This window comes from Rhyacophila brunnea, unplaced genomic scaffold (assembly GCF_057557595.1).
Source record: "Rhyacophila brunnea isolate RB1 unplaced genomic scaffold, BYU_Rbru_1.0 scaffold_11, whole genome shotgun sequence".
Classification (NCBI taxonomy): Eukaryota; Metazoa; Arthropoda; class Insecta; order Trichoptera; family Rhyacophilidae; genus Rhyacophila; species Rhyacophila brunnea.
In genome coordinates, this window is record NW_028232763.1 from 32,556,982 (window position 1) to 32,573,561 (window position 16,580).

At 34.1% G+C, this 16,580-nt stretch overlaps 2 protein-coding genes across 2 annotated transcripts in view; one reads left to right on the forward strand and one right to left on the reverse strand.

The window, feature by feature from the left end:
- LOC147078609 (uncharacterized) overlaps positions 1-2,702 on the forward strand; it is a 59,580-nt gene extending 56,878 nt beyond the window's left edge. Inside the window, exon 5 of the mRNA XM_085960439.1 lies at positions 915-2,702. Within this exon, the coding sequence (XP_085816565.1) occupies positions 915-2,484 (1,570 nt within the window). The 3' untranslated portion in view covers positions 2,485-2,702. The remainder of the gene's footprint in view (positions 1-914) is intronic.
- An 8,219-nt stretch (positions 2,703-10,921) lies between these two features.
- On the reverse strand, positions 10,922-14,232 carry LOC147078610 (uncharacterized). The gene is made up of 2 exons (XM_085960248.1): positions 14,075-14,232; positions 10,922-13,560 (listed from the first exon to the last, which is right to left on the reverse strand). The coding sequence occupies exons 1-2, from the start codon at positions 14,165-14,167 to the stop codon at positions 12,895-12,897; spliced, it is 759 nt and encodes a 252-aa protein (XP_085816374.1). The 5' UTR covers positions 14,168-14,232; the 3' UTR covers positions 10,922-12,894.
- Between the last annotated feature and the right edge of the window lie 2,348 nt (positions 14,233-16,580).

Genomic DNA, 16,580 nt, shown 5'->3' on the forward strand with positions numbered 1-16,580 from the left:
CAAATGCCGAAATCACTGATATATTATATTATGACTATTATAATATTATGTCCAGAGATTGTCTCTTCTCTAAGTCGTCACTGTTCTGGCAGAAGACACTAATTCTAAAAAATGACATACTGAGTTAGTTATACCAAAATGTTCCTTATTTCAAAGTTTACCGTCTGGAAACCTTTTTAATAAATAAACAGTCTTTATTTTAAAGTCATCATTTTTACGACCATTTCAAACATTTTAACAACTTCAAAGTCAAATTACTCAAAACTAGTATTCTCCAGTTAGTGTGTTCTGGTCAGAACAGAGACGAAGTTATGTCACCTACCCATTTATGTGTTTAGCAAACTATTACCTACGTCACATTTGTAATCCTTATTTTGCTCTGTTATCAAATTATATTGGTTTTTTTTCCTACGCGTTATTATCTATTATTCATATTACTATTTTCCTGTAAAACTATAAATATCTATTATTTTGCTATTATACTAATTATGTACATAATATTTTAAGTGTAATTTATTATTATTGGACGTTGATTTAATATTATTTAATTTTAATAGGTACTTATCAAGAGCAAGACCATCTATAAGTTAAGCCGTGTCACGTGTTCGATTTTAGTGCTAGTAATTTCTCATACTTCGAATGCAAAATGATTTGTTTGTAGAAAATGATATCGAAAAAAAAATGGTAATAATTTGAATGGAATATGCAACCGAAAATCTTCATTAATTATAAACATATCACATTGCATTAGCAGATAATCAATAATGAGCACTAAGACCGTAATTCGCCATTCAGTGCCATCGTCTGTATAATATTATAGTCGGCAAAACTATTGATCTGACTATGATACGATTTTCTCTAGATATCTGTTGTGGTAATTTAATATGTAATGAAATTTTGTTCATTTGTTTCAGAAATAAGGATGACGAATACGAGGCCAGTCCCAAGCAGCATAGATCGGAAGGCGGATCATCAGTAAACGGAGAACTTCCTTCTCCAGCACATCTTGCACCTGTAACAACCCCAGTAAGCAAACTATCAACCAGCAGCAGATCTTCAGAGTCAAAAAGCAATATCACTGTACCGATCGGTTCACCCCGACGCCTGTCCGTCGAAGCCTCTCCGAGACGATTTGCAGAAGAAGCTCCTGTAATCCAAAACGATTTTGAAGATGAAGTTTTCCAAAGGGAAGTTGAAGAAAGAGTTCCTAAATCACCTTCAGTAGAATCGACACGATTCATCAACGACGTCATCCAGGTTAACGACATTGAGGTCGAAAACGAAGTGGAAAGTTACAAACAAGAAGAAAGGTTTATAAATCTCAAATCTAGAAGTCCTTCTGAAGACATTGTTGATCATAAATCACTTCTCTCAGATAAACTCTCAGTAACTAGCAGAATATCTGCTGAAAGTCCAGTAAGATCTGAAAGTACTCGAGGAAAACCTAGCCCTTCACGAAATCCAACACCAGCTATAACTCCTATCCCAGTTTCTCCTGTTTCAAATCATTTATCCGTAGGAACACCTGGCGTCGATCCAGAAATTGAATCAGTAGGATCTGCGTTTTCCGAGGTCTCATTAAAAGAATCTGTTAAGTCGTCGGGCGGTGAAGAAGAAGACAAATCTATGGGTAATGGAGTATCGAATATGTGCGGTGTATCCGGTGATAAAATATCTCCGATCGTCAAAGTTCCGAGGAAGGGAAGAATCATACCGAGAGGACTGAATGGAAAAGCGTCAGGTAATAAAATACGACCAGTTCAAGCAGAAGTCGTGACGGCTACTCCTCAAGCCTTCGAAAAACCGAAAGAAGCTTTAGCGAAATGTTTAAGCCAACTGGAAAATCCTGACTGGGAGACTGTTATGATCGGTCTTAAATCAATGGAACGACTTGTTAAACACCATCCAAGCTTTTTGGAGACGAATTTGACACCGATAGCACGTGCCGTTGCGACTCAAATTAAAAACTTAAGATCACAAGTGGCCAGAAGTGCTTGTCGTCTCGGTGGAGACATGTTTTCCACTCACAAAAGAGCATTAGAAGCTGACGCTGAAGAACTCGCCGTCCCATTACTAAACAGGACAGCAGACACAAACAAATTCTTAAGAAGTGACGCCAACGGTGCTCTGGATGTGATGTGCGCTTCTCTCAGCATTCAGAAAACTATCTGTCTTCTGATGACGAGAGGAACCGTCCACCAGAACGCCGTCGTTCGCTGCACCAGCGCCAGACTATTAGCGGATGTGGCAGGAAATTTTGGATACGAGAAAATATTTGCGATTCCCAAGGAAACAAGAGATAAATTATTCGTGACAGGATCAGACCTTTTGACTGAAGGCAGTTCAGAAACCAGAGGACATGCCAAGAGACTATTCAAGAATCTCTCGCAGCATCAGATGTTTTTGAGAACTCTCAGAGAAGTTATTCCACTGTCTAAATATAGGAACATTGAAAAGGCACTCAATAATCTAAGATTGCAATAATATATATAAAAAAATACTATAGAATTAAATAATGTGTACCTAATGTTAAAAACTCTGATATAAACATTATAAATTTGTCGCGGTATAACCGCTTAAGTAAGTATAGGTAGGTAGATTATTATAGATTTTAATATTTAATGGTGTGGTGTCGTCGATAAGGTTTATAAATCGATGGTTGGTTGTTATATTTTCAATAAAATAAACTACGAAATAACATCATAGTGTTTCTTAATTTATTATTTAGATTCGAACCATTATAGATATATTTAATTAATAATTGATTACCTGTTATCAACTACCTTAATCGATGCCAAAAAATGTTGGTGACGTGTCTAATTAATATCAATATAACTATGTAGGCAATTATAGTCCTCCTAGTCAATGTTTAATAATAATTTCACTAAAGTTGTCCGATCTATATAATACATAGGTCTTTGACATAGGTAGAGTTGGGTTTCGGGAATTCTAGAGAAATTTTCGAGATTTTCCATCCCGAATCTCGAGAATTTAAATTTTTAACATTTCGGAAAATCCTGAATCTCGAGAATCTTTTCTCGAGATTCGGAATTTCTTTATAATCAAATATTAATTGAAAAAACGATTATTCTATATGAAAAAAGTGGACAGAAAACACAAAACGATCAAAGACTTATCGGAGCATTTAACACAATAATTAAGCCAACGTCGAATCAACATGAGCGCAATTTTTGCAACATCAGGGAATTTTGTGTTTCAAAAGCGTACGCGATTGTCAGACACAGTGATTGACAGTCAGACAAATTCTATTTTAATAAGTAATGTTTTGAATTATTTTTGTTTTCCTACTTCTATTTGTTTATCTTCTTACATAAATAAAAAATATTTTTTTTAGAATTTGTCTGTTTTTACACTGATTTTAGGTTTTTTTTTTAAATTTCCCGATATCTCGAGAATTGTTCCCTGGAAATACTGAATCTCGAGATTGAGATTTTCTCGGGAAATACTCAACTCTAATAGTAGGTAATAATTATTTTTCCATTGTATGGAAAAAAGAAAATAACATGCATTAACAATCACTTTAATATCTTCCTAAATACGTAATACATATTAGATTGGTATTAAACGTTTTCTTGATAATTAATTAATTATTTTGAATAATATAATTCATGATCATCATCAGCCGGGTCGATCCATTGCTGTGTGAAGGCCTCCCTATAGCTCCATTATTTTCGGCCTTAGTTCTTAACTGACACGTACCTACATCAACCGAAATTTGTTAGTTCGTATATCCAGCGGGTTTCAGGGCGTTCTTGTAATCGGTGTGGTATATGACTGCATTTGTCCTCTCGCCGAGTGACATGTCAAGCCTATTGCTTAATTTTAATTTGCTTAGCGAACTCTAATTGTTTGCCTCCGTATACGTAGTATTGTATTTTGTGGTCTTTCCGCGTTATGTTCAGCATGCAGCTTTCCATGCTACGTTGCGTTACTCATATTTTTTGGATTTCTCTTACCTTAAGAGTAAGAATATATAATATATATGTGTCGCTAGATTTCAAAATCAGCCAAGTCCACCTTTAGGTATTTTTTACTTTTTTGTGAATTCCTGAAGAACTAATGCTTTCTAACATTTCTGCATTATAGAAATGTGGAACTTATTAATTTTAAATATTCTATACCCGAAATAATATAAAATTTCACTCTTGTGACTGTGTACTTGAGAAAACAAAAAGCTGTGTTTCTCCTATTCATCTATTATGGACTTGGCTGATTTTGAAATCTAGCGACACATATATACCTACATATATAATCATATGGTATAAAAAATGAGTAATCAAAATTACAAAAATAGTAACTTTCACTGCACATCAATCTACGCAACAGCCTCCGGTTCAGTGTGGTGTATGGCGAAAATTATTCCGAGGAAAGCATTTATAAGGACCAAAAAACTTTTATTAAAAAAAGGTCACATAACATAGTGCTTGAAGTTTCGTATAAACTTAAAATAATATAAGCAAATTTACTAACATTTTTATAATTCACAAACCGCGTCGCGATATTAATTTATTATTCCACGAGACTGAACAATAATTTTGGGGATGTCACGAACTGGAGCTGGGGTCCGGTGCGTTCCTGTCTGGGTTCCTACAGGGCCAGTTACCCTCAGAACTAAAGAAACTATAGCCCTGGGCCCCGAATAATACATTGATGAAATTCATAACGAGTTAGTGGATGAATTCGCACAATTTTATGAGTTAAATCACGAGAACGTCTAACATTTTAAAAAATCCACAAATGTGTGATTGTCAACTAGAAGATGGGAGACCAACTTTGAGTAATACCAAACGTTCGAATCGCTTAAAAAATCTTTAACTAATAATTATTAATTGTCAAGGAGAAAGGTTGTTTAAAAAAAAAATGTTACAAATTAAAAAATAATTATGTAACACCATTCATGGTCAACGTCAATACTTACTTACTGACAATAGAGACTAGACAGCAGTGGCGGGGGGTGGAAAATTGGTTTATTTATTTATTGTACCAGTCGTACTTCTCGCTCGAATGAACTTTTTTCAGCACACCGAGACCAATGAAACCGAGACGTATGGTAACCCTAGCTATGATGGGCGATCCGACAAAAATAATGCATAGGTAGCTTTTCAGTCATACTTATTTGATTTCATTGCATAAAGAATAAGTACATAATATTACAGATGGTGTTGGTTATTTTACAACGTTTTTATTAGCTCGTATTCTTGTTTGTCCGGTGGTTGTTTGTCCAGTACAAATCTTGCAATCGATTTTTAACTAACTTCCCGACTAGCTAGACATTTGAAACTTTTAAAATATATCATAACAAGATGCCCATGCATTCTTTTAATACTTTTAGCCATCTTTAAGCAGAATTGAATTAATTTTCAGTTAATTCTGTTTTATACGGAAAGTTATTTCAGAAAAATCCGTAAAAAGTAAAAGACTATTATTGGTTGCTAAGGGAGTAGTCCTAGCAACTAAATTATTAATATATACGTGCGTTACTATGGAAATCAAAATGAAATCTTGTAATTATTTTTTAATTCACTAAGCTCTGCCTTAACGAAACCATAATCGATAAAAAATATTCTTATATCTATAAAATATCTAAAATTATATATGGTTTAATATGATAATTTTAAATATTTTATAGATAAACGAAAATTTTTGTACTATTATCTACTATGGCTTGGATTAGGCAGAGTTTAATTGAATTTTAAAAACTAACAAACACTATCAACACAGTATAGTCTTAGTTCAATGAAAACAAATACGTTTGACTGACAAAGCATAGTGCGCATTATTTATATCAGATCTAAATCGCCTAACTTCATCCTTTGCGATTGCTAGATAGTAAATACTTTCCCACACTTCAGGTAAAATACAAATTGACAACACAAACATAGACCCCTCCAAACCAACCCACTCCGCACCACACTCGGTCTTAATCGAGCGTATCACGAGACCCTACATTTGGTGTGAAGCATCAGCAGTTTTTTACGCCTGGTAATGTCTCAGGAGCAGATAACGAAGTCAAGTGAGGTCTGACTGAGTTTACTGATTGACATATTTTAATAAAAAGTGCCATGGGAGAGAAAGGCACGGAGACATAACAGAAATAAATGAATTTAATGATATTATAATATAAGATACAAAAAACAAAAGCTAACAATACGGACAAACAAAATTATGTGAAGAGATCTTCACGTCCGTTATAAGACGCCACATTTTTTTTATATGCAACATAATTATTGGCCTTGGTGGCGATCAGGTCGGACGGCCTGATGGGCCCAACAGCTGGTTGGACCGACTTAAGCATCTCTTCCCTCTCGGAGCACATTCTTGGACATTCCCAGAGGATGTGGTTTGCATCCTGTAGTTCTCTGCCACATGGACATGTTGGTCATACAAATTGACAACCTCAACTAAAATATCTGATTAGAATGAGGGTCGGAAACAGTCGGAAAGGACTTACGAGTGTCAGTAGCTGGGGTTTCCGCTAATATGTTCTGCGCGCCACTGAATGTCGAGAGGGATGGACTGTGAAGCCGCTTGACCGACAGCCAAATCGTCAAGTAATTTTCAAGTTTTATGTACATTTAGACAAATACATACACCCTTTGTTTCGTTTTTAATAGTGTGTAATGAAAACATATTTTTCAGCACCCCGTCCCAACTTTTACCGAACTCCGTAGAAATATGGAATCTTTTTTTGCTCAGCGGCCGCATCTGTATTTTATTTGTACACGCACGTAGGTACGAGCTGTATGGTATCGTCTCCTGCAATTTGTACGTATGCAGTTCGCCGTATCACACTTTACCGTGAAATGTTGTATCGGAAATATATGGTCGTATATTAAAGACCGTCCAACCTCTTTGGGTCGTATATTACTGAGACAAAATTCATGTCTAAATAAAACACGGTTCTTGTTGGTTTACAGGAAGCCAGCGGCAAACAAATTTTGAAAATAGCCGATATACTGGACTATTTGTTAGATTAGGTTTTCATTCTTGAATTTTGCCAAAATCGCCATGAAAATTGAATTAATGTTTATATTGAATCTAACAAAATTGGATACCGTATAGTATAGGTCCTTTCCGATAGAAAGCTCACGGCGAAATGTTTTACGTACAATTTAAATGTAACCGTATGGTATAACTGAGTGCATTTTAAGTGTAGCTTTAGTGTTCTTATAATAGTAGTCGGTACTTAATATCGAAATAAAACCCATAAAGCGGAATGGCTAGCCCGGTGATTAAAAATAATGTTTCCCTCTCCAATAAAATCAGAATTCATTCACCTTTGTCCTATAACTTGTTGTTTGTTGTAAGGGTCGATAAAAATATAAACCTTTTCTTCACATCGAAAGCCGTCCCAGCCAGTCAGCCCACTTTGCATGGTGGGTGCCGGTAGTTATAATATCGATCGGAAATGCCAGCGGAGCGTGATGATATTTGAATTAGATTAAAAACAATACGTCAAAAGATAAAGTCTTGGCGGGAGGTAAATTGAATTTCGGTATTTGCATAAAATCAACTAATTTCATTAATCATTCGAAATAAGTTCAAAACTCCCGCCATTTATTATTTATATCAAATCAAGCTTCAATATTGGGACCATACCTAAAATAAAATTTGATATAAATAAAAAGGATTTCAAGTTATACACATTTCTATTTTTATAAAAATCGATGTTTTTTAAAATAAATATAAAAAATATTAAAACGATGAATTAGTCAAAAATCTAAACGTTAAAAAATTGAAAACTTAATAAACTAACTTTTAATAATAAATATGACCATAAAATATAATGTAATAATAAGATGTGACCCTGCAACAAATTTACATTTTATTACAATAAATTGTAAGTTTATCTTTGACTTAAAAAAAAAAATCTTTTTAATGTTTTCAGATACTTACGTATTTATTAATTAATAGTTGAAATTGTAAATTATCCAAAAAAATCTCAAATAGCAAGTTTTGTATTTTCCCGCTAGGTTCTCTGTTGGCATAATGATCCCACTATTATAGGAAATACACTGCTGGAAATAAAACAGAATATTTTGATCGCAAGAGGAGCTTTACTAGCAAATTGGTAAGTAAGTATACGAGGATAATATGTACCAGTAAACTTCAGAACTTACACAGATAAAGTAATACTTGCAGTTGTACCTATAAAGTGGTGTGTGGTGATAGATAAAATAAACACTGGATGAAGTGATTTTTTTTCCCAAATTAAAGAAAGCATTAATATAATTGTCTGTTTTCATGAGATTTGAAGTTGTGTGTAATATATTTTTATAGTATGAAAAGTGTTAGAAAGAGTATTGGAGTTTGCATAGTACTGGTTCGATGACTCCACTAAACCACTGGTTGAATATTGGATAAGCTTGACTAAGACAACTTTAAAAAAAATAGTTTTGTATATTTGCCATCTAATGGATTTTTCCTTTGATGGCTGATGGGAATCACCCCTGAGAGCATAACGTCTCCTCAATAATGCACATTTGTATACTTATATAAATAAAAAAAAAACAAAGAAATATATACATGAATTAGATAACTACCTACTACAACAAGGAAGTCACACAATACAATATTTTCTAACCGACTTGTTGTAGGCACGATGTTAAACTCTATCTCCAAAAGAAGACACAAACTTTGGATGTTATAGATTTTCAGTGTTATTTTCAAGAATGACTAAATCAGTTATGGGCCCTGAGGCCTGATCTGAGACTCTCAGCCTATTTTCATGTACATATGCTAATTTTCATGAATTCTATAGTTGCTATTCCATCAAATTGATATTATTATTGTGGCTGTTTTGCACTATTAATTTTGGCCCTCAAGGGAAAAAGGTTGACCACATAGACTAATATTCCATATTATGCTAGTTGCCCAAGCCTGGATTAGATGACGGTATTAATCATCATCAGCACTATATCTCAATGAGCAACATAACTGCCTTCAGGAAACGACCTTTACTTCCCCGATTGCTGAGGCCGTAAGTATCATATATTTACAAAGTTCAATACTTACTCAAATTTCTGTTTTCCATTTGTCCTTTTCCCTTGTGTCTTTACATAAGCCAGATACCTATGTTCAATGCATCGATCAGTCGATCACTCCACACGTATTGAGTTGTGAGAATTGTGTACATTTACTAAGTTGTAATATAATATGAGGCCATTTACATTTTGAAAAGGCAGCATTTACCATTCCTATTTTTATTTCCTTAACTAGCATACGTGAGTAATTTTCAAATTAACCACAAGGAAGCCCACATGATTGATTCGAATTGCATCACTCACAGCCTGCCGTAGGAATGAGAGAAAGAGACAATGTGAATCCCAACGCTTTAAACAGAGGCATAGATTCTGTTGCGCAGTAGGAGAATATTTTGACGATGAGTGTAAAATGAGTAGGTACCTAAAAAAGACCATGACGCATGGGAAATTGAGTAGGTATTTCTTTGTAATGGTGGAAGACACGTGTTGTTGTTTAATTTGTAACGCCTCAGTGTCTTCAGTCAAATATGGTTGGTGGTTGATCGCAGCTTACTTGAAGTTGGACATAAATCCTTCAGCTTGCAAATAAATATTTATTGCAATACTTTAGCCAATTTACACAATCAAAAGAAACATGTTTTTGTAGAACCTATTAAAAGTAACGATAAAAAGAATAGTGTTTTTTTGAAAAAAAAAAAAATTTTGTGTGAAAATTTTAATAGTAAAAATATTTAATACTATGTCATACTTAGGTACTTTTTTTTACATTACGCCAAAAAATAGGTAATACATATCGACTACTTAATCTGCAAAGCAATTAACTGCACTTTTCACCGAAAATGAAATTTTGATGGCACTTTGTTATCAAGCATGTTGTGTACGCTCACACATATAAATAAATGCGTTATCATTCTCCACACAAAACAGCCAAATACGGGTACCAAATTTACAATGTCGTAAATGGAACAACTCCGCTCTTTACATAAATTTTCTTTCTACATAAAAGGAAAGCTAAAATAGTGTATTTATTCATAGTGCAGCTTATTTGTAAAAAAAAATTTGAAGGGAATTGTTAAATTCCCCTCAATAGTTAAAATACTACATTTTTTCACCTTCCTAAACAATTTTCCCAAGTGGAGCTAGCCGGTTTTCAGATTAAGCCGTCGATATGAGAAATTGTTTATTTATTACCTAGGTACTTAACTTAAAAATATTTTATTATATTCACCAATGTGACAAGAACAATGTATTATGGAAGTCAGTAGCGAAGAGTGGAGGTAGGCTGTTGAGATCCGCCATAAAAAGCGCACATTAAACTTTGTTAGTCATACGTCTTTTTTGTTGACCTAAGACTACAATTAACAGATCGTATTGGTTAGTTTTTAAAAATCAATTAAATCCTGCCTAACCAAACCATAATGGTTTTGGTGTATTTTAGGCGATATGACAAAATTGTGCACACTTTTTGATTCATAGTTATTTGTTTTCGTTGGATTAAGAATACAATTTACACATATTGTTGGTTCATTTTTTTTAAATTCATTAAGCCCTGTTTAAACCAAACTATAATAGATAAAAATTAATATTATATCTATAAAATATTCAAAGTTATGTATGATTTAATTGCATAATTTTAAATATTTTATAGATATAGGAGTATTTTTTGACTATTATCTATTATGGCTTGGATTCGCAGGGTTTAATTGAATTTTTAAAACTAACTAACACCAACTGTAAATTATTGTATGTATTATGTCTTATTTCAATGAAAATAAATATGTATGAGTGATAAAGTTTAGTGTGCACCATTTATGGCGCATCTTAACAGCCTACCTCCACCCTTTGACACTGATGGAAGTACATACACTAAAACGTATTTATGCAATACCTGGGTCAGAAATCAATTAATAGCAGACAGATTGTGCACACAGAGATTATTAATCTAGATTGTTTTTATCTGAATTACAGTGAAACCCGATTTTACATTTTTATAGGGACTGACAAAAAATGTAAATAAAGGTAAAAGGTAAATTATATTGGGGGTAATATTTTTTTTTTAAACATTATTGATTGGAGCAAGGCCGAATATATTCAGGCCGTGGTATTGAGTTACGAATTACGATAGTATTGCTAAATATTGATTATCTTCGATTGCAATGTGGTAACTTGTTCGCAATAAATGAAGATTTTCGATAGCATATTTCGTTCAAATTATTACCATTTATTTCTATATGCAACAATCATCATTTTCTACAAACAGTTTAACATATTGCATTCAAAGTATGAAGAATAACTAGCACTACCATCAGTCTACAGTTTCGTTTCACGACCTGACTATTAAACATTCGTCTCTGTTCTGGCAGAACATACTAACTGGAGAATACTAGTTCTGAGTAATTTGACTTTGAAGTTGTTAAAATGTTTGAAATGGTCTATCATGTGAGTTTATTAAGGAATCGTAAAAAGGATGACTTTAAAATAAAGATTTTTTATTTATTAAGAAGGTTTCCGGACGGTAAAGTTTGAAATAAGGAACATTTTGGTATAACTAACTCAATATGTAATTTTTTCAAATTAGTGTCTTCTGCCAGAACAGTGACGATATTACGTCAATGTGTTCTTTCACCTTTTCGAGAATGTTCCTTATTTAGAACTGACAATATTTTTCTTTGACGAGACATTATTTGGAATGGGTGTAAAAAAAATAACACAAAACAACAATTTATCAAATCCCGTTGTTACCTTGGTCTTGGACACTGCAGATATGTCTATAAATATATATAAATACAACACATACATACCTGGAATTCATTCTAATGATACATTGAATTGAATGTGTACAAATATTTTTTTAAATTTTACTATGTAGTTTTATTTGAGTTTTGATTATTTCTGATGCAAATTGCGGGAAACCAAAATGTAAAAATGGTAACTTAGTAAGCCACAATGTATATAATGAAACGAAACTGCAGAAACTATACCCAAATAGCGGGAAAACCTGAATTCCGGGCGGTTCCACTGTATTACAACAGTTAGAATATTATTTATGATTTCAGTACATAAAATTTTGGATTGGTTTATTCCAATTCTCTCATGTTTTGTTGGTTTATTTCATTTTCATAAAAACAAGTTATAATCGTTCAGCGGTGTAATATGGCATCAAAGGAATTTGTCAAGAAATATGGTATGTAAAATTTGTACAAGATTGTCTGTGGTCTGATGCTGAGTGCCAATATTATTATACTTAATAACATTCATATCAAAGAGTTAGAGCTACCCATAGAATAAGGTTTTCTTCAACATCTTTGATTCATACATATTATCTCTAATATAATATAGTGGAACATCGATAGTCCCATTGTATGAGATGCTTTTAGCTAATTTCGCATAGGTTTTACGCATACAGTTTTTAATAGTGTCTGCTACTATGCACTTTTATTGTTGCGAAAGTTTATATTCACAACCATAGAGGTATTAAATAAAAAGAGGGGCATAGAATCGGCTTTCTCATACAACTGAATGAAGCAGGCCAACAACAGCCGACAACTTACGAGAAATAGCGATTCGATAAAAAAAAATGCAGGGCATCACGGAGGATTTACTTTGGTCATTATAACGTACCCATATAATAATATAATGTTAATGTGGAAATTTTTCCGCAAATTGATTACCAGCCTGCGTCACCTTTCTTTTTCACCACACTTGCCTGCTTCACCATACTTTCATATAACCTGCCGCCCCTAGTTCGCAACAGTAAAACTATGCATGTGTAAAACCTATAATAGACCATGTCTTCATCTCTTCAAAGTGGACGAATTATTTTGGTACATAAAAATAGTTCTATTTTATTATAAAACATTCAGCATTAGGCCACAGATTAAGCATTGACTTATCTATTCCTACGATTTCTCTGCCTATCGTTTTGATCCCTACCTCGATCTCTGTGGTCATCCCGATAATCTCTGTTTCTATTATCGTTACTCTGCCTGTCTCTATCAGTCCAATCGCGATCCCTTCCTCTATCCCTGCCGCGCCAATCCTCTCGGCTTCGATTACTGTAAGGCTCGTGCCGTCGATCAGACCTATCTCTATCGCGGCCGGAACTTCTCGAAGACCACTGTCCTTGTAGACTGGCAATGCTTAGTTTATTAGTGTTCCCGTGTTGATTATCATACGAGCCGAAGTTTTCAGGATAGTCATTGTAAGGATAGTTATTTATGGAAGGCATCCCGCGCATCATCAGCTGGTTTGTCATTGACATAAACGGCTGCACTACGTTTTGGTCCATTTGGGGCATGTCATCGGACGTTGGGTAGCCGGGTTGAGGTGAGAAATCTGGGAAGTTGCCCATCTTGTTGTCGGATCTTTCTCGCCCTCTCTGAATGTCTGGCGCTTTTTGCATTCGCATAGTCAGGTTGCGATCGTAAAGGGTGGTCCCTTGGAAAAGATCAATGGCGTAAGGTACAGATTCTTGATGGGTGTAGGTCACAAATCCAAAGTTTCTGAAGCGGCCTTCATTGTCTTTCGGAATTCTTACTTTATCCAAAGGACCTGCCTGAAAAATTAAGGTGAACTATCTAATACAGAAGTTGGAGAAGATTTCAATGAAATTTTATTGATCTCAGAGATATAAACCTAACATTTTTATAATGTTCGTTGGTAAGTAACAGGAGAGTCAAGTATAAATGTAATTATTCTTTCCTCTTGTACAAACTTACACAACATAATATTATTATACAGTTATAAGATGGAGTCAAAACCGGAAAATGCTTCGAAAGACTTATTTACCTACTTTAGGTACTAGGTACTTTGGTAGGTAACTACTCGTTTCTGTATTACAGTAGATTGTTAGGTTAGGTTTCATAAGAACACAACCATATAAACGATATTGAGTAGGTACTGTATCCTTATCCATTATTTATAATTTACACATGGACTGTTGCTAATCTTATTATAAGTAATACAAATTAATTCAATAAGTGATATATTATAAATAAGTATTATAAAAAATAAATAAACAAAACACTATCAACAAGAATATTAGAATTGAAGACAGTATCTAGGTATACCTGCAGAAATAATTCGTAAAACACATCGTGCGTGATATTCTCAGATAAATTTCCACACCAAATTGTTCTACAATCTTCATCATCGTCAGACATTTTACTGAAAGAAAATCTCAGCAAAATAACATAAAAGCTGAAACGTCAAGATGTCGGATAAAAGTGGTGGGTAAATTGGAGGACCAGTGTTGCCATCTTTTAGTCACCGAATTTATAGTATGTGTTGTCATCCGTTTGGGTTTTTTTTTCTCAACAAAATAACGGAGATATTTTCAGAAATTCTGAGACCCTTTTTTATATCCTCTTCAGACCAAAAATTCTTACCAGTCAATTAAATCAAGAATGGGAGTTTTATTACTATCTACCTATTTTTTTCTCGGCTCGTCAAACTTTCATCTATTATGAAATTACAATACTTTGCACCAATTTATAGTACAGAAATATCATTTATCGTAAGTACGCGGACCAAAATAATAGTATGTAGGTATACCTACCTAATATTTCTAGTACGGTTGACAACTTTAATTTTTCAATTTCAACATTGCCAGCATTGGATAGTTCGTAGTTCAGTGTTGCCAACCGTACTATAATTATAGTATTTGTACTATAATTTTCGTCTGCGTACTATGTACGATATAAAAACAAGTATAGTACGCCCAAAATACAAAATTTTGAGAAATCGGAAGTCAATAGAAGAAAAACAACGCCAAAATAATCAGTGAGAAGCAAAAAAAAATAATCTGCATGTCTAAAAAAGGTGACGTTAATTACTTAACACAGCGATTTCCAAACTGAGGCGCGGAATGTTGCAAAGGGAGGCGCGAAAAATTTAACACAATTAACGTAGCCACAAGTTTGCAGTTTGCAAATGCTTAGTTTATAAAACGGCCGCTAGTTATAAACTACACAAAAAACCAGTTCTATAAAAGGTTGTTTCCAAATCTTTCTGCAAATATGGAGACTAATTATATAATCCCTCACTTCTATACTATTGCGAAGCGCAATGGTTATCTCGTAAAAAATTGAAATAAAAGGGTCAAATTAATCATAGTGTTGACATTTGAGGCAAATTTGTTTAGGAACGATAATTTTGTTTTTAAACTCGTCTAGTTGGTTGAAATTTTTAAAAAATTGAGTGAATAAATCAATCCAAGGACCACTAATGCATTCACTGATTTAAAACAACAAAGTGAAGGGATTCATAAAAAATTGGAGCTTAAGAAATCAAAATGACAAAAAAAAGTTCGCCGTGTCTCCATTATTTTTAAATAATTTCTACGCCAGAGTTCTCGGTTAGTTTGCTAATGCACTTTTCACATTATTTTATTAATAGCATAAAAGTCGCCTGCGGCGATGCTGTGTTTCGCAGCTTTTACATATGTGGTTGAAAAATCTTGACCCGGGGGTCCGCTTCGGGATGTGGGGTCCATGATATAATCCATTTGTCAATGAACGACAGTGGCGCACCCAGGAGGGGGGGGGGGGGCAAGGGGCCTTGCCCCCCCCAAAAACATTGAAATTGAAAGCCAATAGATTAGACAAATAAAAACACGGCAAAAAAATGATTTGAAATTCTCCAGCACTCTAGAAAAATTTCTTAGATTTTCGCACTTTTACACAAAAATTTCGAAACACTAATGTCGGGTTTTTTTAGAAACTCAATCTCTAATGGAAATGTCAAAAAATTCTCGGTGTCCACCCGAATTCCGGAGTGGTGTACACCGAGTGCAATAGACGAAAGTCCGATAAACGAGAAATTAGGCTGTGTTCTGTTGGGTAGGTTTGTGTACCTATAAGTTAAATGCAATAATACTTTTTTTTCCATTTTAAATTAATATTTTGGAACTTTACTATTAAAAAACCCAAAATCGACGATAAAAATTCGGCGAAAAGTACGACTACACCCACCACCATGGGCTGACAGGGCTACAGCCTGGGGGCCCGGGCTTAAGAGGGCCCGGCGTGGCGGCTCGTCTAATTCTGAGATAAACACACATAAGAAATTTGTTATATTATAAAAAAAAATCGCATGTGGCGCTATACTACTTCATCAAAACATAAAAAATATGAAGTATGATGAAAATATGATATACGTAACTACATGATAATAATTCACGTGTATCATTTTATATTAAAATTATTTTTAGTGTTTCTAGAAAAATAAAAATGGTTATTTATCCAATATCGAAGGGTCGAATGCTACTTGGCTACCACAAGAGGGGGTCGCGACCAGTGGTTCATAGTATGATAACGATCGATAATATGATATGAGGTCCAACAAATCATGAATTCAAGGGAATTATTTAACAATATAGATAAATCCACGGAATACCATTTGGGAACACTACTGTAGAACATCACATTCCCCTTAACCCTGGTGATAGGTAAGGCGGCCCGCCAAACATTCATGATGTGGGGGCCATGCCCACCACAGTTAGTGGTGGTGTAAATTAAAAAAAAAACATTTTTTTCGGTGGAATTCAGCATAAATATTGTGGCTCTAAACCAGTGG